This window comes from Trichechus manatus, unplaced genomic scaffold (genome assembly GCF_000243295.1).
Source record: "Trichechus manatus latirostris isolate Lorelei unplaced genomic scaffold, TriManLat1.0 scaffold00110, whole genome shotgun sequence".
NCBI classification, from domain to species: Eukaryota; Metazoa; Chordata; class Mammalia; order Sirenia; family Trichechidae; genus Trichechus; species Trichechus manatus.
Genome location: NW_004444046.1, coordinates 4,671,685 through 4,694,210, shown reverse-complemented (window position 1 = coordinate 4,694,210; position 22,526 = coordinate 4,671,685). Strand labels below are relative to the sequence as shown.

The window sequence follows — 22,526 nt, the reverse complement described above, 5'->3', positions numbered from 1 at the left end:
GTTCTTCATTCTCCTTTACTCCAGGCGGTTGGGACCAACTGATGTATGTTAGATGGCTACTTGCAAGCTTTTAAGACCCCAGACGCCACTCACCAAAGTAGGATGCTGAACATTTTCCTCTAAGGGATTTCAAGGATAAAATTCAGAGGACACATGAACTTGGGTGGGAAAAAAAAAATCTTTATTTTCACTAGACAATAACTGAAAGTATTTCCTTCAATTATAAATGCAGACAATCCACAGTTGTGTAAGCAATAACTGTGACTTTGTCAACAATTGATCAGCTATTTTCCTTATATTACAGTTGTTGTAAAGATGTCAAAATATTGTTTATGCTACTTCAATGTCACAGCAATTATTAGCCCCCCCCCCCACTGGACCTGGTTATGTAATGCACACATATATTACTGTATCACAAATGTACATATTTTGATAACTTGTACTTCAATATAATTGGCTTCCTTTGTAATCTCATGTATTTTCTGCACTTGAATTCAATCTGAGGGGTCCATGGCACAAAGAAGTTGAAATGATCTAGGCATTCATGTAAAATGAGGTAATGGACCAAGTTTGATGATGTCACCCCAGAGAAACTTAGCCCACCCTGTCCTTTCATTCTAGTGTCTTGCTAAGAGTTCAGATCATAAGGCTTTTGGACAACCCTAACACTACAACCAGAGAAAAGATGTCCTCTTAGGGTGAAAATTTCATCCAGATGGAAAAGACATAGAAGCTAGGTGGGAAAAGTGGAGTAAATGCATTTGGATCTACTCAGAAACTCACAACAAAATGCTGTGGACACTGGTTTAGGGGCTTACCAAAGAACAATTTAATCTCCTTTTGTAATTATCAGCATACACATCTATTAGAACAAGATATTCTGGTTATCAAAACTCTTAGGACAGGCTATAACTGAAAGTTACAGAAGGTTGGGAAATACTTTCTAATGTTTGGTAACAAGGACCTGTTCAAGAGGTAAGCTCCTCACTAGGAATTTCTCCTTAGTTTATCAGTCTAGGTTCTAACAACAAGTGGTCTTAAGATATTTTGAGGAGATAGTATACAAAGGTGTGTGTGTAGGGGAGCCACAGAGGAAAGCACAGTAGCTTCAGCAACTCAAGCCTAATAGTTGAGTGGACATCAGCCTCGGCCAGAAGGGAAGAGAGCAGAAAGTGGTAACTTTAAGAAGAGTGGTGAAGGGCAGTTTGGGAGACATGGTGACTACTGAGGGCAGCCAAGAGCATAAACACCCTGAGGGTCCTCAGATCTTTAGCCAGGACACTCCTTGGTCAAACTGACCTAGAAGCCAGGAGGCCTAGGAGCCCATTGCTGTGGTCCATTCAGGTCAGCCTTGTGGGACAGAGAGTGATCTGGAGACTGGATCTGGAAGGGTAAATGAGAGACATCCACCACATTTGGCAAATGCCTACCATAGCACCACTTGATGCTCCAAGAAGGCAAACTATTTTTTAATTCATGGCTGTGCCTAGTAAAATTCTGGCACATGGTAAGTGCTCAGTAATATGGAATGAGTGAATAAGCAGGAATGAATGAGCCAACAAAGAGATGAAATATTGCTGAAATGAAGATTAAAAGCAAATTATCTAGTATACACAATTAGGAACTGAAAACTTTCAGAGAGACTGGGTATTTAAAATGTTACTCAAATATTGGATCATCAGTAATCAATTCCATTCTGTAGATAAGGTAGATATATATGAGAGCTTTATAATATAGTAAAATACTTGCTGTTTTCCAGTTCCTAGCAGTAGTAAGATTCAAAAAAGGGAAATTCAGTTTACAAAGAAAATAGATTCTTCCATAGTCACCAGTTAACTAGAAAGAGGGGGAACACACCAAAACCCATCAGCACTACATAATTTCAGTTTGTTAGTATTACTTTCTGAATAGCATTCTTCTAAATATGGGTTATTTTCAATTAAAGTTGTCTAGAAAAGACTCAGAGTTTGAAAATTAAAAGTAAAAATCCAGGGGAAAAGAAAACGAAAGACATCCTGTTTAATACATTGATTTTAAGAACCATCACACATGCATTAGTCTTACTAACTGGACTCAGCCTCTGGTTAATCCAGTCTTGCTTAGTTAGGCCATTTATACTCACTCCACAATAAACCCTACATTATCCAAAGCTTCATGCTTCTACTTACAGTAGCATAGCAAACCTAAAGTTTTTTCAAATCACTATTCCATTAACTAATCTAAGCAATTCTGCGCTAGCACAAGAATATTTAATGTCAGCCAACAAAAACAGCTGCCTATTCTTCTGAAGGCTGTGATAGTGGCAGCCTTTTGATTTTTATGTATTTGTTTAAAGTACACAACCTTGAATAGTAAAACAGACACTGAGCTGAGATCTCTGATTTCCTCCCTCAGGAATCACCAAATATTTATACAAATTTATACTAACATTCTGTAAGAATCTACAAACATCAATAAGAAGCTGATTACCCTGACTGCCATGCTCCAAACGACTGAAACACAGTACATACATTATAAGAGCTTTAGGATAAATACTGAATATCTTGATTTATCATAGTAGCAAAGGTTTACCAAGCCATTTATTTATGAAAAACACTTCTGGTACCATTTTCATACCCCAAAAGAGCTATTGTTACTGGTGATTAGGCTCACAAGCTATAACCATACATGCCTTTACTGTGGAAATCAGCAACAGAGCTCTGTAAATGTGAGGGGAAAATACCCAGTCACTTAATAAACATTTGCCAAGGGAAAAACTCTTAAAATGACTGATTGTATCTGATTATATCCTTGATAGAATTGCATTAACATTGAATAGCTACATTTCTGTCCACTTACAAGTAATACTATAAAGAAGCAATTATACCACATTTAATAAAATGTGTTAATTTACAGAAAATGTATTTTTTCACAATTAGAAAAATTTAACATCTTTAGTCAAAACACTTTGATGGGAAACAGCCTAAAGAAAAATAAAAGCCTACACACACCACCAATTTCAACTACAAAGCAAAATACCCTCACTGTGACTGAAGGAAGAAAATAATTTTATATTCATTGTATCAGTTCATAAGAATATAACTCCAAGGAATGATCTTAACATGTTCATAAGTAAACACAAGATTTTTCAAAAAAAAAAAAACAAAAACTTGTAACTAAGGTATACAAGACATAAAATTGAACTGCAAAACTAGTCAAAGCAATTAGAGTCCAATGGTTCTCTTACGTCCTTTATTTTAAATTGATATTTTAGAACAGTAAATTATCTTTCACAGCAGTGCCTCCTGGTCTGATAATACAGTACTCCATTTCTTAATGTAGAGATTTAAAATAAATCAAAATGAACATTAAGGCATCAAACAGCTACTTTAACTCTGCTCTTATTTAATAAGGATCAGTTTTTATTCATTGAAATACATGGAATGTTGGCACACAACTGAAGCTGCTGTAGAAAGACTGATTACTGATGTTCTGTGGGTTATCGAAACTCGCATTTCTCTAAAAACATACCCTTACATAGTTTTAATTTTACAAATTTTTAAGTGTTGAGAAAATGTCTAAATAATAAGTAACAATTAAAATAAAATATTTGTAAATTATGTACAGAATACATTTTATGTTATGACAAGGAAATGGGGACGGAGGGAAACAGCCACCACACACTCTGTTGGAGATGACCATCTTTCTCTGAATCAGATGTACAAATGAGTTTGGATTTCCTAAGCTGGAAAAGGAGAATTTGTAGCTAAACTAAAACTGTTGTTGCATTATTACTAGTTGGCATGTTTCCACAAAATGCTTTTGAACTCTGCTAACTCAGAATCTTAAAAGAAATTTCCTGGTTACTTTTATAAAATTAAAAACAAAAGTTTAATTATCAAGAGAACAATGAGTTTAAATATTTCATCTTAAAGAAAACAGTGAAATGGCTACGTAACTAAACATAATCTGCAATGCTGGTCTTTCTTTTATCCTTTTTAAAGTTATTCTGATTAGTCTAACAGTAAAAAGCCATACAACTATCAAAAATACCATTAATCTAAATGTCATCATGGAAACTGCATCACTGGTAACTATCAAAAGGAATGAGACCTGGTTACTGTAAAATTATCATCAAATGGATAAAACTTGTTTTAATGGCTTTAGACTGTACCAGTGATAGTAATCTGTAACACGAAGGACTAAATAGAACTGTGTGGATGTCAAATTCATTTCAGCAAATGGATTTAAAGGATGCTACAAATACCACATGTATATTCTGATGATCGGCCAACACAGAAAATCCAACTTCTTGCACTTATTCAGTCCCAAAATTATATTAAGTTTATGATTTTTCACTTGAAGGTTTAGTTGTTTCTCCATCATTGTCTTCCTCTTCCTCCTCCTCGTCACAATCACCATCTGTTTGCTGTTCCAGTTCCTCTTTTGTGATCATTTCAAAATCATTCCCGTTTCCACTACTGTGTTGGGATCGGTCATCTTCCCTCCTGTCACTGTCTGTGTCTGAATGTCGTTCTGCACCTGAACCTTCTGTCCCGTTATTTCCTGGTCCTACTTTTCCCTCCTCATCTTCCTTTTTCTCACTGTCTGATTTCTCCTCACTGTCGGACTTTTGGTGCTTTTTGGCTTCAGATTTCTCATCTTTCTTTAAGTCTGCTTTTGGTCCTTTGTATTCATGTGTGTACAGAGGCCTGAAGGAGTCAATGAAGCCCACGTCAGCAGTAAGATTTGGCAAGAACCAAAAGTGATGCCTTCCTCCAGTTATCAGCCAAATGATGAGAAACAGAATGCAACGAGCTGTGGGGAGAAAAGTTTCTCTAATTGAATGATTCAAACACTGACCCAGATAGGGAATAACTGTTAATTGGGGAAAAAAACTGAGAAGACATTTAGTTTATTATTTGCATGTTACATGCATCTTAAATATGAACATTTAAATCCTAACTAGTTTTATAAAAGGGATCACAGTATTCTAGGAAAAGAGCATCTTGCTCTGAACTTGAGGACACAATGCCATGCTACTCTCAAAAAATTACCTTTATATACTATACTAGTAAACTTCTTCCATGGATATACACTTATGTACTTTGCTATGTTATCCTTAAAAAAACGTAGCAGTCAGCTGGAAGAAAATATTCATGAAACCTTGATATAGAAAAAGAAAATATATGTGAGTAATGGATAAAGGACAACTTAAGAAATAAGCCCTTAAAAGGCAGGACTGCATTATGACGTTCCTAGGTCCTATGCAATTTTGCCTATGGCAGCCCCTTCCCTCCACTAAAAAAAATTAAAAATTGTACCTTTAATGCATTGGTATAAAGTCAAATATAATCCAGGTTCATTATTATGTATACATTAATAGTATAGTAATTTTTTTCTTCTGATTTTAAAAGAAATAAAACCATTTCAACGGGTCCCTGAAAGTACTGTGAGCCTGAAGCACTGTGCCTAAAGGAGAAGTCGGTGCTAAGACAAAGGATGCCGGTGTTGGTGAGTTTCCATCTTACAGTACTTTATCTTCTAAGTAAAACTACTTCTGAACAATAAGAGAACATTTCCTAAAGTGATAATTTTGTTAATATGGTAATTGTAATATATGCTTATTTAAGGACCAACTCTCACCCAATGTTAGGAAACAATACAATGCTAATGAAAGCCAAATCCCTTAAACCCATAAGGTTTACGAGGTTACTCTTTTTGAACAATATATTATGACAAAACTGTGAGATAATGGAGGAATTAAGTAGGCTGAAATTAAGTTTGTAGTAATGGGTTACCACATAATTCAATTTAGTTTTCTCTTAATTTGCTAGTTGTGTAGAGGCAAGCACTTTTCCTTTTAAGATCAGAGTGATTATGTGAATGTTACAGCTTTTATTTTGTTTTTAAAGACAATTATATCACTGTTTATATATAGACTGAAAAAAGCTCATCTGTATTTCTTCCATCATCTTCCCTTGGGTAAATTTCAAAGGAAATGGCTGTAACTGCCTTGATTTTTTTACAAAGTAGCTATTTTTATTTTCACGAGAGAATACAAATACTTTGAAAGATATCTGTACATTACATTAGAATCTGGTGGTTGAAACAGAAAACGCAAATATATTTTAAATTGAAAAATACCTCACCTCATTATTTTAATTTTACTGATTAGCAGTGATGAGCATTCTTCATATATTTATTAGTCATTTGATTTTTATTTCTTCTTCTGATTTGGGTCTTCATGCCCTTTGCAATTCAACCTTAGGGACCTATAGTTTCTCTTATCAATGAGTATGAGTAAATGAGTGTATTAATCTTTAGCCTGTGCTGTCAGTTTGATGCTCACTTTTTAATTTTGTTTTTTATTCTTATGTGATCAAATCTATCAACCTTTTGGTTATGAAAGAACTCAATCATCCTGAAACGTGAAAAACTTCACTTAAGTTTTGTTGTTTGATGTTTATGAACCGATCAACTTCTTAACTGCTCCAGAACTCGTTTCATTTGCCTTCTTAAGCCAAAATGTAAGGAAGTTTTACTAATGACGACTTCTATAAAAGCAACACAGCCAATATTTTTAAGTCTTCACCACAGTTAAATTAAAACACATCTATGTGCATTAGATTAAGATTAAATCCTTTTTCTTCAGATTAGATCACAGCTAATCAAGCACATATACTCACTCCTTAAGTGTGGGTCATTTTTTGGGGATTTGAACAAAAAGTCCATATACTTAGTGTAACTTCTTGATTGGCCTACAATTTTGCTATAAAGCTTTACTGAAGCTCCAGATTAGTATTACAATTTGAATTTAGAGAGTCCAAACTGCTCAAGACCCACCTCACTGAGGTCAATTTTACTAATAACAACACTTACCAACAGCAAGAAGAAGAATGCTGGCTACAAAACAGCCTGCGCCCACACTGAGGTAATAAACACCCACTCTCATTTCTGCGGGCCAAAGAGGGAAGAGAGTTGCTGCTATCACTGCAATCACTGGAACAACAAATGACAAAGTTACAGTTACATAACTGCAATACCAATACATGTTCCTAGGGGAAAAACTTTGAAATATGAGCTTGAAACATAGTCACTTTCATACGGAAAAAAAAAGGTCAATTATTAGCAATCTCATATAGTTCAAACTAATGTGCAGGTGTGCCTGATCCAAGCCATGGTATTTTCAATCACCTCATATGCATGTGAAAGCTGGACAATGAATAAGGAAGACTAAAGAAGAAACTGATGTCTTTGAAACATTGTGTTGGTGAAGAATACTGAATACACCATTGACTACCAGAAGAACAAACAAATCTGTCTTGGAAGAAGTACAGCCAGAATGCGCCTTAGAAGCGAGGATGGCAAGACTTTGTCTCACATACTTTGGACATGCTATCAAGAAGGACCAGTCCCTAGAGAAGCACAACATGCTTGGTAAAGCAGAGGGTCAGTGAAAAAGAGGAAGACCCTCAAAGAGATGGACTGATACTGGCTGCAACAATGGGCTCAAACATAGCAATGACTGTGAGGATGACACAGGACTGGATAGAGTTTTGTTCTGTTGCACATAAGGTCACTATGAGCCAGAACTGACTTCACGGCACCCAACAATAACAACATTGCTCTTAAATTAGGTTAGGATTTTTGTAGTATAAATTACTCCTTAACTGTGCTAAACTATCTCCTTAAATTATCAACTACAGCTGTTTTCATGCAATGTCCACCTTATGTTTTGAATAGTAAGACATCTGTCTACTGAATTACTTAAAAGAGTGAAACAACACAGGATCCAGGGGACTTCCTTTCATTTCAAAATTATGCTTTTTCTATATTAGTCTGCTAAAAATCACTCTAGGACTCAGTTCATGACCTAATACAAAAGCCAAACTGCAAAGGACAAGTTGTACAAATTACTTTTTAAAGGAACAAAACCAAAATATTAGATCGACAGATTACAAACAACTTAGATTTCAAAGAGCAGTTTTAAATAATATTTTTGATTAAAGATTGTCTTGTATCTTAAGATTCTTCTACTGTTTGAAGAATTAACTATACATCTTTGAAATTAGAAGAGACTGAGCTCATTTCTGTGCACAGAATGAAGGAATTACAACTAGAAAGCCTCACATATAATTAATAAATCTAGCCGTTGTCGTCAGCAGCCTCCTGAGAAAATAAGTAAGAGCTGATCAAACTTGTTAAAAGGTTTGGGCTGTATATCTCAATTACTTGGCGGGGGGAGGTTACAGAAATAAACCTAGGCCCCTCCCCCACAAAAAGATTCCAAGGGCCCCTCCCCTGGAGATTTTGAGGGGGAGCTTGACTTAAAAAGCTCACCGGGTGATGCTGACACAGACGGCCGTTTGATAATGAGTCAGGGAAACCATATACAAGTACCTCCAGGTTTTGTTTTTTTTTAAATCAAGGTGGGGCCACATGGAAGAATAATTATTACCAATAACTCATGTAAAGAGAATAAATACACAGAAATTAGAAGCACGGTTATTAGGTTTTTGGAGTTAAGTGAGACCAGGATTCAAATTATAAGCTGAGTTACCTGGGCAAGTTACTTAACCCCTTTGAGGCTAAGTTACCTAATAATAAAAAGCTGTTGTGAGGATGAGATGAAACAACACGTGTAAAATATTTAGCAAAGGGATTAATACATAGTAAGTGATGGATAAGTATTAGCTATTTGGGAGGGGTATAATTAAGCTACAAATAGTTTTAACTCTATTACCTACTTCTTCAAAAGATATGTGGTATTCCACTGTACAACTGTTGTTATATGCCGTCAACTTGATTCTGACTCATAGTGACCCTAAAGGACAGAGCAGAACTGCCCCAGAGTGTTTCCAAGGAGCGGCTGGTGGATTCGAACTGCCAACCTTTTCGTTGGCAGCCAAGCTCTTGACCGCTGCGCCACCAGGGCTCCTCGTACAATTGTACTATCATTTATTTTCATCATTCTATTGAGGGCCTTCAAGTGTTTCTAGTTACATCCTAGAAACACTTGAAGAAAGAAAAATCTAGTTTATCCTTTTACAGACAATACTACAACAAACACCCCCTGCGACTTGCAACAAATAAGACCATTTGTGCAACTATGTGAGTACAGCATGAGAAAATTCCTTGCAATGGAATTGTTAGGCCAAAGGTATGTTGTTGTTAGTTGCCGAGTTGATTCTGACTTGTGGCAAACCCGTATGTGTCAGCGTAGAACTATGTTCCACAGGGTTTTCAAAACTGTGACCTTTTGGAGGCACACTGAAATGCCTGTCTTCTGAGGTGCCTCTGGGTAGATTCAAACTGCCAACCTTTCAGCTAGTAGTAGAGCTCTTAATCATTTGTACCACCCACGGACTCCAGGCCAAAGGTACAGGCATTTAAAATTTTAAAGATTATTTGCTAAATTACTTTCCTGATATATATTCTACTGAGGGATTTGTATTTTTCCAATATGTCAACGCACACTCTTGAATAGATACTTTCTGTATCTGTATAACAACGGGCTCAATTTCTAGAAGTAGAAATGCTGGGTCAAAGAGTGCGCGCGCGCACACAAGCACACCCACTCCTCACTTACGTGGTTAGGTTCCAAAGACTAGATCGTTATGCAAAAATCAGCGTTATGCGAAAATGGAGGGTTTTGTTTGTTTTCAGACCATCCATTTGTCCGACTTTATTTAGAAAATATGGTCACAGAAACAATAACATCTAAGATTTACTGATGTGCTCATCACTGTGATGAGTCCAGTTACTGGATTATGCCTCTGCCGAAGACGCTTGGAGGAGACAAAGCTGGATAAAGCCTGGCTGTGCATATAGCTTAACCACTTCACCACCTCCGGTGCTGGGTCAGAGATTCCCTTGCGAAGCCACCTCCAGGGCTCCACTCCTATCCCCTGCCCTCCAGGCATGGTGAGTCACCAAGGCTCAGGGCTTCCTGTGACGGCAGGGCACTGGGAGCCTGGTAGAACACCCATCCCCACCGAGGTGGAGGCATCAGGCTCAGTTTGGCTCACTCTGGAATGTCATTTAACTCTCACAAGCATGCATTTCTTTCCAACACCCTCTCCAATGCCTCCTTCCTTCCTCCCTTCTCACCTCACAGCAATTGTGAGCTGCAGAGCCTCAGGCTGCATAGGAGGTGGAAACTCAGAACAGGTACCTGCTGGCTCAGTGCTGCCTGTGCGTCTGCCCAGAGACCTGGGCCACGGGAGGAGGAAGGTCCTACTCAGCAGCTGGATGCATGAGGGAGCGGAGGGCAACCCAGCTTTCAGGAGGCCACCTGGAGACCCTCCTTGAGGGAGTGGACACTCAGCGCCATTGCTGCCATGCCCACTGCCTCATTAATGCACAAAACAGCTGGATAATAGATTTTTTACTATCGTAGTAAATGCTAAATGTCAGATAATGAGATAGTTGGTAAGTAAGCAGTAGGTGTATTTGGTATTTGAAATAAATTTTCAAACTGCCCTCCATAAAAACAAACAACGGATGTGTTATCCACATCATCTAGCAATCCATCAATTGTTAGTCTTGATTTTTCCCAAGATCTTCTCTAAGACTGATAACTATCAAATTTTGTAATCCTCTTAATCACTGTTGTTTTGACTTATATTTAGTGTCAGTGAGATTAAGTATCATTTGATTATTAGTCACTATATTTCTTTATGACTTCTGAGTTTTTATTTTCCTCTCTAAATTTCCGAGATTGTATTTAAAAGATACCCACATTCTGTTACTTACCAAGAATTAATCCCATGACAAATGTCTTGAAGTGTACTGGGTCATAGATCCACACAAACACCTAAAAGAATCAAGAAGCCTTACTGCTTAAACGTTCTCAGGTCACATTAGAAAGTGAAGCTTAGTTCTATTTTAGATCCTCTATAGGAGTCACTTCTAACCTCTTTCTTAAGTGGCAGAGACTGGCTGGTGACCCATCAACCATTCTGCCCTTCTTTCTCGGATAGTAATGGAAATCTTACATTTTACCTGGGCACATGACCACCCAGTTTATAAAGTACCATTTACAAGACTTCACTGCAGGTAGGCATGACTACATGACTAGATTCTAATGGAATCCAGGCAAAAATGAAATTGTCAACCCTCTGGAAAGTGTCCTTAAAGAGGTATGTCCTATATTCTCCCTCTCTCCTTTGGATGCAGATATAAGGCTGGCAGTCATTTTGGACCATGGGGTAACCTCTGCTAGAAGCCTCACAAAGAGGAAAAAGATAATAGCAGCCCCAGTCCCCTGACACCACAGAGCTGCTATACCTGTACTACTTACCTCTAGAATCCACTGACATGAGAGAAACAGGTACCTATTTTGTTTAAGTCACTGTTATTTCAGGTTTCCTATCACTCACAGCTGAACCTAATTCTCACTGATGTAGACTCTTATTTTTAAAAATCTAAATTCAGATAAAATATTGGTTTTTAAAAGTAGAGCAGCTTTTAGTTTGTTCTGTAAACCTTCATCTAAAGTACAATTACATAAATATACAAAAGAGAAAAAGGTAGAGTAGCTTTTATACACTTAAGTGCATGATTAGATTTACATAAATTATTTCTGTTCTTAGTGAAACAAGAGAACAGAATCCTTAAACCTCCTGCTGAAATCTGAATTTCTAGTTATAGTCTATATACTCTCACCTCATTTCCATCCAGAAACACTTGATCATCGTGTGGTTCAAGCTTGAATTTTTTCTTAGTTTCCTTCTTTTTGGGAGTTCCTGGAGCTTCCTCCTATGAAAACAAACATTATTTTATGCAAAGGAAAAACAAACAAGAAAAACCAATGACATGCATATAGTCAAAAAGGTCTTACTAACAATATGTGACACAGAAATAATAATTCTCAACTATGGTTTTTATAATAATCATTTATAATAATCATTTATAAGTAATGATTTTTGATTTTTACTTAATTTTAGTTGAGCCCACCTTTTTGGATTCTTCTTTTTCACCATCTTTCTTTTTCTCTTTTTCCTTCTTCATCTTTTCTTCCTTTGTATTTTCTTTCTTGCTTTTTTTATCTTCTTCTTTTCCACTTTCGGCTTTTCCTTTCTCTTTTTCTTTCTTTATGTCTTTATCGTATTTCATTTTCATCACTTTTAGTGCTCGATGGAAGAACTGCTTCTTTAACAGCCTTGGAAACAAAAGATAAATGACATTATATTCCCTATCAATTTTATAGATACAGACTAAGAAAAATGTGAAAACACCAATAAAATGAGCAAAGGAAGACAAATTGGCAACTCACAAGAGAAATTACTGACATTAAGTCCATGGACAAATATTCAACCTTACTACTACTTAAAAACAAAACAAAACTTCTAAATAAGACAATTTTTTTTTTCCTGAAAACACACACACACTCCTAATACTAATCAGGTTAGCATGAAACTGACTCTTCTATACATTTGCTGCTATCAACATAAACTGTCACTTCCCTATGGAAGTGGACATATGCATAAGGATTAAGAATGTTTACACTTCAAGTAACTATTTTTTTTGAATTAGAAGGAAAATTCAAAATACGGTTATTGAAAACATACACTAAGACAAAAAAGGACATGAATTTACAGGAACGCTAATAATTCTAATTATATTAAAAAGATGTCTAAGAAAAGATGGAAAGGAACTTCTAAGAATGATTGTACGCTAACAGATCAGTATTGGGACTATGTTAGGGTAACAGTATACAGGTTCTTTTTTCTGCAGTCAAAACAATCTGCCTAATGGTTTTATTTCTTTTTTAAATAGAAGAATTAGAACTTCTGGAATTTATGCCTATGGATCATAATCTACTATAAAATCTAGTACCCATCAACTTATTTACCTATATTTATAATAACCTGCAACTTTAAGAAACATTTTAAATGTATTATTTCCAATTTCTATTGAAACACGATTTCACTTTACCTATACAAAATGCGGAAACCCGGGTGGCGTAGTGGTTAAGAGCTACGGCTGCTAACCTAATGTTGCCAGGTCGAATCTGCCACGCGCTCTTTGGAAACCCTATGGGGCAATTCTACTCTGTCCTATAAGGTCACTATGAGTTGGAATCGACTCGACAGCAACAGGTTTGGTTTTTGGTTTATCCAGAATGGGACTTTTGTCCATACCAATAAGAATAAAGTATACTACTAGATTCTTTCCTGATCATCCCTGAAACTTAGTTTCATCAAACGGGATGGAGAAGAGATCAAGTTCCTCACTACCCAGATTTCAAAGCTAGTAGCACTTCCCTCATCCTTCCCTTCTGCTTCCTTCAGAAGCAGAAAAGGAAACATTTCATCATCATAGCATCCTCAAGACCTGTGCTCCACTGTCCTTCAGCTACATAGTGACCTCAAGGTTTGGGAGAATGGGTAGAGGCAGTCATGAAAGGATTCCTAGAGAAGCAGAATCTCAGCTAGGTTTTGAAAGACAAAGACTGCAAAGAAGGGAGGAAAGAAGGCAGGAGATGACAACATAGTGAATTTATGATACAATAATACTGAAGTATAACTAGAGAATTAGTTATTAGAAATAGTGGTATTATTAAATTAGAAGACAACAGTATTATTAAAGCCAAGGGAATAGTATTTTAAGAGAATACTCTAAGATGGTACCAGGTTTGCAGTAGGTAAAAAATACAAGATTGAACAAAAAGTAAAAGTCTGAGTACATGAATGGAGGGCTAGAGTAGCCTACAAACTACTCACTGAAGTATGCTGGGCACAACCAAAGGGAGACTCAAAACTTTCCCAAGCCCTCCAAAAGCTTATACCCAGAGTAGTCAGGTGATCTTCAGTGTGTGAATGGCTCTCTCCTTCCAGACATCTAGGACCATAAAGTGAGGATGCAAGAAAATGTATCTTGCTTTCTCTGTTACTTAGAGATGCTCCTTCCTCTTCTTTTAAAGGCAACTTTATAGATAACTATGTAGAAGTAGTCTACTCAGTGATACTCAACATAATTTTCATTTTTACATAATTTAGGCATGAGAGACTATACGGTTGGGTTATTCATGTCAACCTTCTCTCTATGCTCATTAACAGTAATCAAGACTCAGCTTCCATTGTTAAAGTTTCAAATTCAAGAGCAAATACAAAAGGAACACGTAAAACTGTGTCCATAATTTGACTGATCCAAATCATTTCTTTTCAGCTATCTTTCTAATGCTATTTTTTTCTCTCAATGCACTGCACCATTCAGCCTTCTACTATAATGAAAATATCTTCAGTTGAGTAATGAACAATTAATTACATGAAGTAGAATTTCTGGACTCTGAAAAGGACTCACAAAGCAAAAAATAAAAAAATTCACAATATACTGGCTAAACAAAAACATTATGTACTACTAATTTCATTAATTTCTCTCTAAAGACATTTTTCTTCCCTCTATTTAGCAATTATTTTATTTCACATGCTCACCTCAAGAGCTTTCACACTGGCTATTCCCTTTCTTATTCTACTTCAGAATGTTTTGAAAAATTTTAATAATTGTATTTTAATGTACCCCCTTTTGGCATGCATGTGATTTTCCGAACATTTATTACTACCGCAATACTGTATATAAAAAATACTTACTGTTCATTGTATGTTAACTGAAATATCACTGTTTCAAACTACAGTTCATATTATAGATCCAGTATATTAAAACTACATGCACACTTGAAACTACAGAAAACTACAGATACTTGGAAGCATATATTATCAAATGGAAATGTGGTTATCTACGATTTTCTATATCACTTTCTACATATGCAAAGTTTAATCTACTGTAGTAGAAAAATTATTTATGTTTTTAATAAAGAGATAATTTTAAAAAATCATACAACTTCTCAGAGGTGGAAAAAGCCTCTTCCCTCATGAGTAGAAAGATACAGAATGGCACAGAACCAGCAGGACCATTTGCTTCTGTCACCCCTCCTGCATAGCTGCCCCATCTCCAGGAAAGAAAAGTCAATGTTAACTTTCACATTCAGGAAGGGTCAAATACTACCTCTACCACTTAACTAGCTGTGTGATGTTGGTTAAGTTATTTTAGTTTCTTTATTTCTAAAATAGGGTTACTAATGGCATCTAGCTCATAGGGGCTGTTTGTAGAGTATGTGTCTGGCATATGTTAGCCATTATTATTATTGTTAAACAGCAACATCTTCTGAATTTCATTAATACTTACAGAATATACACACATATTTGGCTTCATGAATCATTACATTAAAGCATCATTCCACTCTGTATCAAGTAGAACCACTGACTTATTCCTTGAGTAGTCTTTAGAGAAACTGTCTAGTTCAACTCATTCTATGTCTAGAAAAGTCGTATCAACATGATTTAATTTTGTAATCAAATCAGAGCCCCTATCTGGCTTTAAATGCATGAGATACAAATCACTTACACAAAGCTCTCTAACATTTTCACAAAGCCACTCACACTACCCTCTCTCTATGTTCTGTGCCCTTTGCCATGCATGAATGTCATGTCTCCTCCTGTCTGCCTATTTATGTTTCAAGAATTGATTAAAACATTTTCTTTGTGAAGCTATTCTTGACAGGTTCTTCATCTATGTCCTCCCATAATATGACTCCTTACAGAGCATATACCACTCCATTGTAATTAGTTATGTATCTGCCTTCCCCAATAGACTAGAATGAGCTTTGAGGCAGGGACCAAGCTGCAGTCAACCTGTATTCCTGGTGTCTAGAATACAGTAGGTATTAGATTTGATTGTTGAATTAATAAATTGAAAAACAGCTTGATAAGTCATTAAATTACATCTATACTTTTCGTTCATCTCTTAAATTTTGTTTTTTTACTGATTTAAGAAACATTTACTGAATGCCAGACATGTGTTGGGGACTTCACCATGTGGCAATGGTGAGTTTCTATCAAGTGCCCACATTATACTAATTGTGTGGTTACAATAAAGTACAAAACAGTCCTACAACAGTCTTCAGATAAATCTGAAAAAATTAACTTAAATGAAACAACTCTAAAATAGTTAAAGGTCAAACTGTAGGCAATAAACTAGATAAATTCAGCGGAACTTGAGATACAAAGATTAACGTGGGCTGGAGGACCCGGCAGAGGTGGGACTTGAGGGATGTGTTTGTAATATTTACAGACAGGCAGGATAGAAGAGGGAGAACTATTCAGGGGAAGTGGCAGGCTATGATCAAAGAAAGACCAGATGAGAGAATGGGTGTGGCATATGCATGAGTGAGGACTAGGGGTTGATGATGTGAAGACACACAAGAGCTTGGATGGTTAAGATATAAGGGTGAAGAATTTGTACTTGAAACAGACTATAAAAAGATAAACATTTGGTTCTAGACAGATTAGAAAATATTATTTTGTGTATCATCCTACACTTACTTGCTTTCTTTTGTTTTTCCTCAGACTCCCTTGAGCTCACTTAGCAGCTTAAGAAAATGGCTGTGGTTGTGTCTGTGGTAGGGCAAGAACTCATGAGAGCTAGCTACTATGGGGCCTCTGTGGCTGTCTGAGAAGCTATTCTGAGTTATGCGTCTCCCTTTTATTTTAATGCAGAAAGAACACACAGCAGATTAACCTGACACGTATGGAGATAGTACAGTGCAGTGGTTAAAAGCATGGACTTTGAAGCCAGACTGCTAGATTTAGAATCCTGGCTCCACCACTTACTTCCTCTGTGATCTGGGCACAGGCTGTGGACAAGTTACCCAACTTCTCTGTGCCTCCATTTCTGCATTTGTAGCATCTCTTATTTTTGCAGGATACATAAATATAAATCTACTTTGAGACAAGCAGAGAGGAGAAAGTTTGCACTTTGGTTAATTCTAATTATACAAATTGCTATAAAGGAAAGGCAAACATCGACTGTACCACTGTTAGCTCATCCCTAGTCCAACAATGAAACTTATGTTCTGAAAGGTCCATTTGTGCTTCCAGTCTTTGGCAACTAAGAACTTTAAGAAATACTTGATAATTAATTTCACAGTTTAAGAAACCAGGTTGTGAAACAGTGATTTTTAGAGGGTTCCCTCATGTGGCTGAGATTAAACTTTTAAATGCCATTAAACAAAGTACTAGTAAATGCTACGTATACCTCCCTAACAAACACATAGGATAACCTAAAATCTCAATTCCCACTAAATATAAGTTTCAGCATTATGAAAACAAAACTTAGTTAATATCCATTAAATTTAATTATTTAAGTATTATTAAATAAACCAAGGGGAAAAAAATAAATAAAAATCAGCATAGTTCTTTCCAAGGAAGAAGAAAGTGATTTTTGTCTTTTAGGCACACCGCTCACCAGAGATTTTCCCTAAGAAGAGTACCTATTATGAAAACCAGGTATATTACTGAACTGTCTCTACTTCACCTTGGAATCCTCAAGATAAGACAATGTAGATGGTGCAGCTGTCTTAATTTTACAAGGAGGTACTGCATTAGCAATCATTAAACAAGCAAACAGAGAAGGGTGTCTGGCTTAAAGCTCAGGGAATAGGCACTAAAAAACCGGGAACAACATTTACTAGGAATCCCTGCCAAAGGTTTGGGGAAAAAGACACCCGAACCATTTGCTCTAGAAAAGAACTCTTGATCACTGTAGGCACTGGTGTATGATTTTTATTGCTTACCCTACAGAGAATTCTAAATGTCAGCCTGGCAAATGTACAAATGTAATGGAACTGAAAAATAAAAATCACAGTTAAAAACTATAATATTCAAACACAAAAATAAAAACATCTTCAGAGGTACTGAAAAAATACAAGTTACGTGTAAAAGCTATGCATTAGCTATACTGCAATATCACTACATTTAATGATGAAAATAGTTAAGGAGCCTCAATATGCAGAATGTAATTTAAAATTACTATTTATGTTATTCTTGCTAAGAAATAAACACCACCTGTTGCAGTAGTCAACCACAGACTCCCGGGTCGTAAATAAAGCTTCCTCTCCTTTCTTGGCCTTTGCCCACTTCGAATCCAAAAGGCAATCCACAGCTTTTGAAGCTAAAAATAAATTATTTTACATTTAGTATACCTGGCAATTCATGCCTATCAAATTCAAATTATATAAAGCACATTTCGACATTCTGGCAACAGAAAATAAATAGTGACCCCACATGTCAGAGTAGAACTGCCCCCTTAGGATTTTCTAGGCTATAATCTAAATGGGAGCAGATTGCCATGTCTTTCTCCTGAGGAGCCATACCGGGTGGCTTCAAACTACAAATCTTTGAGTTAGGAGCTGAGCACTTAATTATTGAGCCACTAGGGCTCTTTACTGCTATTACTAGAGATAGCTAAATATATTAGATCTGAAGAGAGTGGCATGTCTACTTTTTTTTTTTAAGTGAATATCAAAACCAATGATAACACCAAAGAGAAGATAAAGGAATTTCTTTTCCAGAATGGCAATTCAATTTTAATTGGTGAAATAGGCAAATTCAACCATCATTTAAGCTATGGGGCTCCATTATAGATGACATCAACTTATAATGAGGTTAGCTGGACAATGTGAAGAACCAAAGCTTCTAAGTTGGTTCCAACAGACTGAAGTGTAGTTTCACACTGAATTCTACTCCAGTTTTATAAAGATTAACTTTAAGTACACATACTATCTGAACAAAGGTAGTATTAACAGTGGAAATAAATCCCATTTTAAAATTTTTCAACAAATATGTGTTATTGGAAGGCACTTTTATCTTTTTATTACAGAAATTTTCAATCATTAAAAGAAGAGGATAATAAATTTCCATATGCCTATTACTCAGCTTCAACAATTACACTAGAAAGTACTATAAAAACTTCTAAAATCCCAAATTTAGGTGTCTTCACAAGATATACACAAATGATTTTACTGCTATCAATAATCCTACCAATAAAATAATCAACCCGGTGACCCATCATATTGGTAGACTTTGTTGGACAGTTAAATCGAAGATACTTGGCTACAGCCTTTTCTTCTTTAGACGGTTCACCAACTTCCTGCAAAATAAGAATATTAACTTAGTGTAATTATTTACTTGAGAAATTCATGCACTGAAAAAAAAACTTATAGATCTGTTCTATAAATCTTTTCAAGTAGAGTACAGGCAGTCCCTGGGTTACGAATGAGATCATTCCTGAGTCTGCCTTTAAGTTGAATTTGTAGGTAAGTCGGAACAGGTGCATACAGTTCTTATTTAGCCTTACTTTTTTTTCAATGATTTAAAAGCTGCACACGCAGCAAGTGAAGTTGACCGTGATGAAGAAAGAATTTGCTGCGAGTAGGGGTTAGTTCCATTGTTCCAAAGTGAAGGCAAATTTACATAACATTAAAGGGCAAAGTGAAGTTGTCCATAAATTAGACTTTCGTTTGTAACCCAGGGACTTACTGTATAGGCCTTGCCGTCAAGCTTCTCTGGAGCAGGCCTAGAAATATATACACAAGAAGGAATGGGCATTTAATTAAACTGTATGTTTTTCAAATATAAGTTGACAGGGCCAAAGTCTGCTTGCCTCTTTTCCTCGGCTATACAGCACTTATTTTCAGTTGTTTTTCCAGTACGGTAAATAACTACTTTGTACCAGTTCATCTTCACTTTTGTCAAAGCAGTAATTAAAAAGATAAGAGGTTGCCAACAGAGACTGCACAAACATCCAAGAAGAAGCAGGTGCCATAAATATATGTTAAATAACAACATCTAAAGCTATGCACCCTGAAAAATGGACAACAGACCATAGGAGAAGTTCTCAAATGAACCAAATATGTGGTAGCCATAAAAACTAGTATCCCAGACGCTGAAGTTTTATTCCCTTTCCTGTCCCCTTGTGGTTGCAAACCCCAGATACTATCTGAGACTCCTTCCTCACCTTTCTCTTCTTTCACGAGTGAAATAAAAAGAAAAGATACAATAGGCAGAGAAACTGCAATCTCATTTGAAGAACTACTCAATAGAAGTGGATTAAAATAAATAGTAATTTTAGAAAGGTTGCTTTAATCCTTCCCTGTTTTTCTCCCAACCATTCCTTTCTTCTATTACTTTCTTCATTGAGTCTATCAACCACCATATTCATGTCTTCTTTTACTTTCATTTATTCCCTTTCATTCTAAACTTCATTAGAATGACCTGACAATTCCTCCTGTGTACTTATTCTCCCCACCATGCATGTACCGAAGAAAATGAAAGCAAGGCAGTCCACATTTGTATACATCCAAGGTATACACTTTCAAAAGATGTCTTATTGCTCTAAGCTGCTGAAGCAAAAGTACTGTCTTTAATTACGTAAGCATGTGTAAGTTGTTAGCTGCTGTTGGCCCTGGCCCAACTCATGTGACTCCATGCACAAGGGAACAAAACGCTACTTGGTCCTGTGTTACGGGACTAAAGAGCCTTCAATTTTACTCTGTTAAGTAGCAGAATGACCACCAGGAAGTTACAAGACTACTGCTGTAGTTCCAATTAAGATGTGTTGTGATACATGTTAGCAATAGGAGAGAAGGAAATGTGGATATTTGAAATATTTCAGAGGCAAAACACACAGGACTCGATGAAAAAGGATGAAAGAAATGGCTTAGTAAAAGATGTCAGATTTCTGATTTGGTGGATCAAAAGAAAGGTTTTAATAACAGAAAGGAAATCTGGGAGAATGGTGACTGAGGAAAAGACAATCACATCAACTTCAGGCATGACATTTTACATTCTTACTAACAATTAAACCATTTACTGAACACAGGCATAAATGTACTAATCTACTGTATTAATTGTTGATAGAGGTTATCATATGTAAAATCTGATTAAATATTAGAATACATAAAAAACTGCAAGTTGATCATACAATAGGGATATGATACTACATGAATTCACAAAATTTTTACCTTTCATGTTAACAATTAACTTCAAGTTCGCTAAACTCTTTCCTAGAACTTGGTAAAGGTGCTACTAAACAACAAAGAACAGAGGTGACCCAGAAAACATGGACTTGGATAATCTCTCCCAACTAGGTACAGATTTACCTATTCCCCCGGTACTTTCTTAAGGTATCCCTAATCTCCCTTTAAACTGGGACTAGAAAATGAAGGGCAGTGAATTCTATCAAGATAGTGGTATAAGAACTGAAATCTTCCTTGCTCCTTCTTGAAGTTATTTTCCCTTGTGAAATATTAAGAAACACTTAACATAATTACCATATTGTAGACTGACTGTGATGAAAATTACATAATTTTTGTGCATCTGCTGGGGGCTTTGGAGCCATGAAGATTGTCTTAGAGCAGCAAGAACGTGACCAGGGAAAGCTGGTTTTATAGGAAATCCTGTCATGAGTCTTCACTCTCACTGCTCCCCTGCTGCAGCCTGATTCTGGGGTATAAAACAGTCTTCCTTCCTTCCTGTTTAGGCTATACTGTTTCCCCTCTTTGTTCACTTTTGACTTGAACAGGTCTTCAGAATGTTTTCATAATTCTAGAAGCCTTCTGAAGCCCTGGCGGCACAGTGGTTAAGAGCTTGGCTGCTAACCAAAAAGGTTGGCAGTTTGAATCCACCAGCCACTCCTTGGAAACCCTATGGGACTGTTCTAATTTATCCTATAGGGTCGCTATGAGTTGGAATCGGCTCGACGGCAACAGGTGTGTGGTGAGAAGCCTCCTAACAGGAAGTGAAGGCCTTCTGGGAACAGTAGCACCTACTAATAAAAGAAAAACAATCAATACCTCAAAGGAAGAGAACTTTTTTAGCTCAGTGAATGAGCTCACCTGTCTTAGAAAGAAGCAGCTTAAGAGTCAGTAAGTTTTGAGGCTAGGTTGCCTTTCTTTGCACCCAAATACCAAGATTTTCACTGCTGTAACTCAAAATCCAAAATTACTTAAATCAAAAGTTTGGTTAGAACACCGTTAAAATTGTTTAACAAATGCTATTTTTACTACAGAATACACCAATCAAATACGACAATGAAATAAGGGTTACCATTTCTTACAGAATTCCTTTAGAGGAATTCTTAAAATTACTCTATCCAGTCTTTACTCAGGAGGAAATTGAGTTTGTTAATGGTGGTGGAATAATTTGGAAATGGAAGTGGTGATAGCTGTACAACCTGATGAACACAGTGCCAATGAATTATATATATATATACATTTTACCACTATAAAAAAAAATTGTTCAATAGATATTTGAAGATCCTTTGCAACTCTAAAATTTCATAACAGGATTCTAAATCAAACCTTCTAGGAAGCAACACTTTGTTAGCCTGTATACAGTTACTGTATGTCCTTAAAGTTACAAAACTGTAGTTCTTAAAATTCTTTATTTTTAAATTTTTCATTAATTTGGACTGGGATTACTTTCATTTGAGAATCTCAATCATGAAAATTATATGTCAATAAACATGTAGCTCACTTCTAGTTTTCAGGGGCCAGTAAAGTGAATCCAAGAAGGGAATGTGACAAAATATTCCTTACTACCAGCTTTGATGGGACACGAGTATCTGAAATTATGCTTCACTAGAAAAAGTAAAAGAATTAGCTATTTTTCTACCTTGAACTTGTTTGCATCAAATATCGCTCC

At 36.2% G+C, this 22,526-nt stretch overlaps 1 protein-coding gene across 2 annotated transcripts in view; it reads right to left on the bottom strand.

The window, feature by feature from the left end:
* Nucleotides 1-159: 159 nt before the first annotated feature.
* The window catches only part of SEC62 (SEC62 homolog, preprotein translocation factor), a 27,155-nt gene continuing 4,788 nt past the window's right edge, over nucleotides 160-22,526 (bottom strand). Inside the window, exons 1-8 of one of the 2 annotated variants that reach the window (XM_023737894.1) lie at nucleotides 21,155-22,520; nucleotides 18,864-18,972; nucleotides 17,889-17,994; nucleotides 11,941-12,145; nucleotides 11,650-11,742; nucleotides 10,738-10,798; nucleotides 6,862-6,981; nucleotides 160-4,797 (exon numbers count right to left, since the gene is read on the bottom strand). In XM_023737894.1, coding sequence (XP_023593662.1) covers nucleotides 4,325-4,797; nucleotides 6,862-6,981; nucleotides 10,738-10,798; nucleotides 11,650-11,742; nucleotides 11,941-12,145; nucleotides 17,889-17,994; nucleotides 18,864-18,972; nucleotides 21,155-21,157 — 1,170 coding nt within the window. In that variant the 5' untranslated portion in view covers nucleotides 21,158-22,520 and the 3' untranslated portion in view covers nucleotides 160-4,324. Of the gene's footprint in view, nucleotides 4,798-6,861; nucleotides 6,982-10,737; nucleotides 10,799-11,649; nucleotides 11,743-11,940; nucleotides 12,146-17,888; nucleotides 17,995-18,863; nucleotides 18,973-21,154; nucleotides 22,521-22,526 lie in introns of those variants that run through there. The other variant, XM_012557587.2, reaches the window with a different exon arrangement.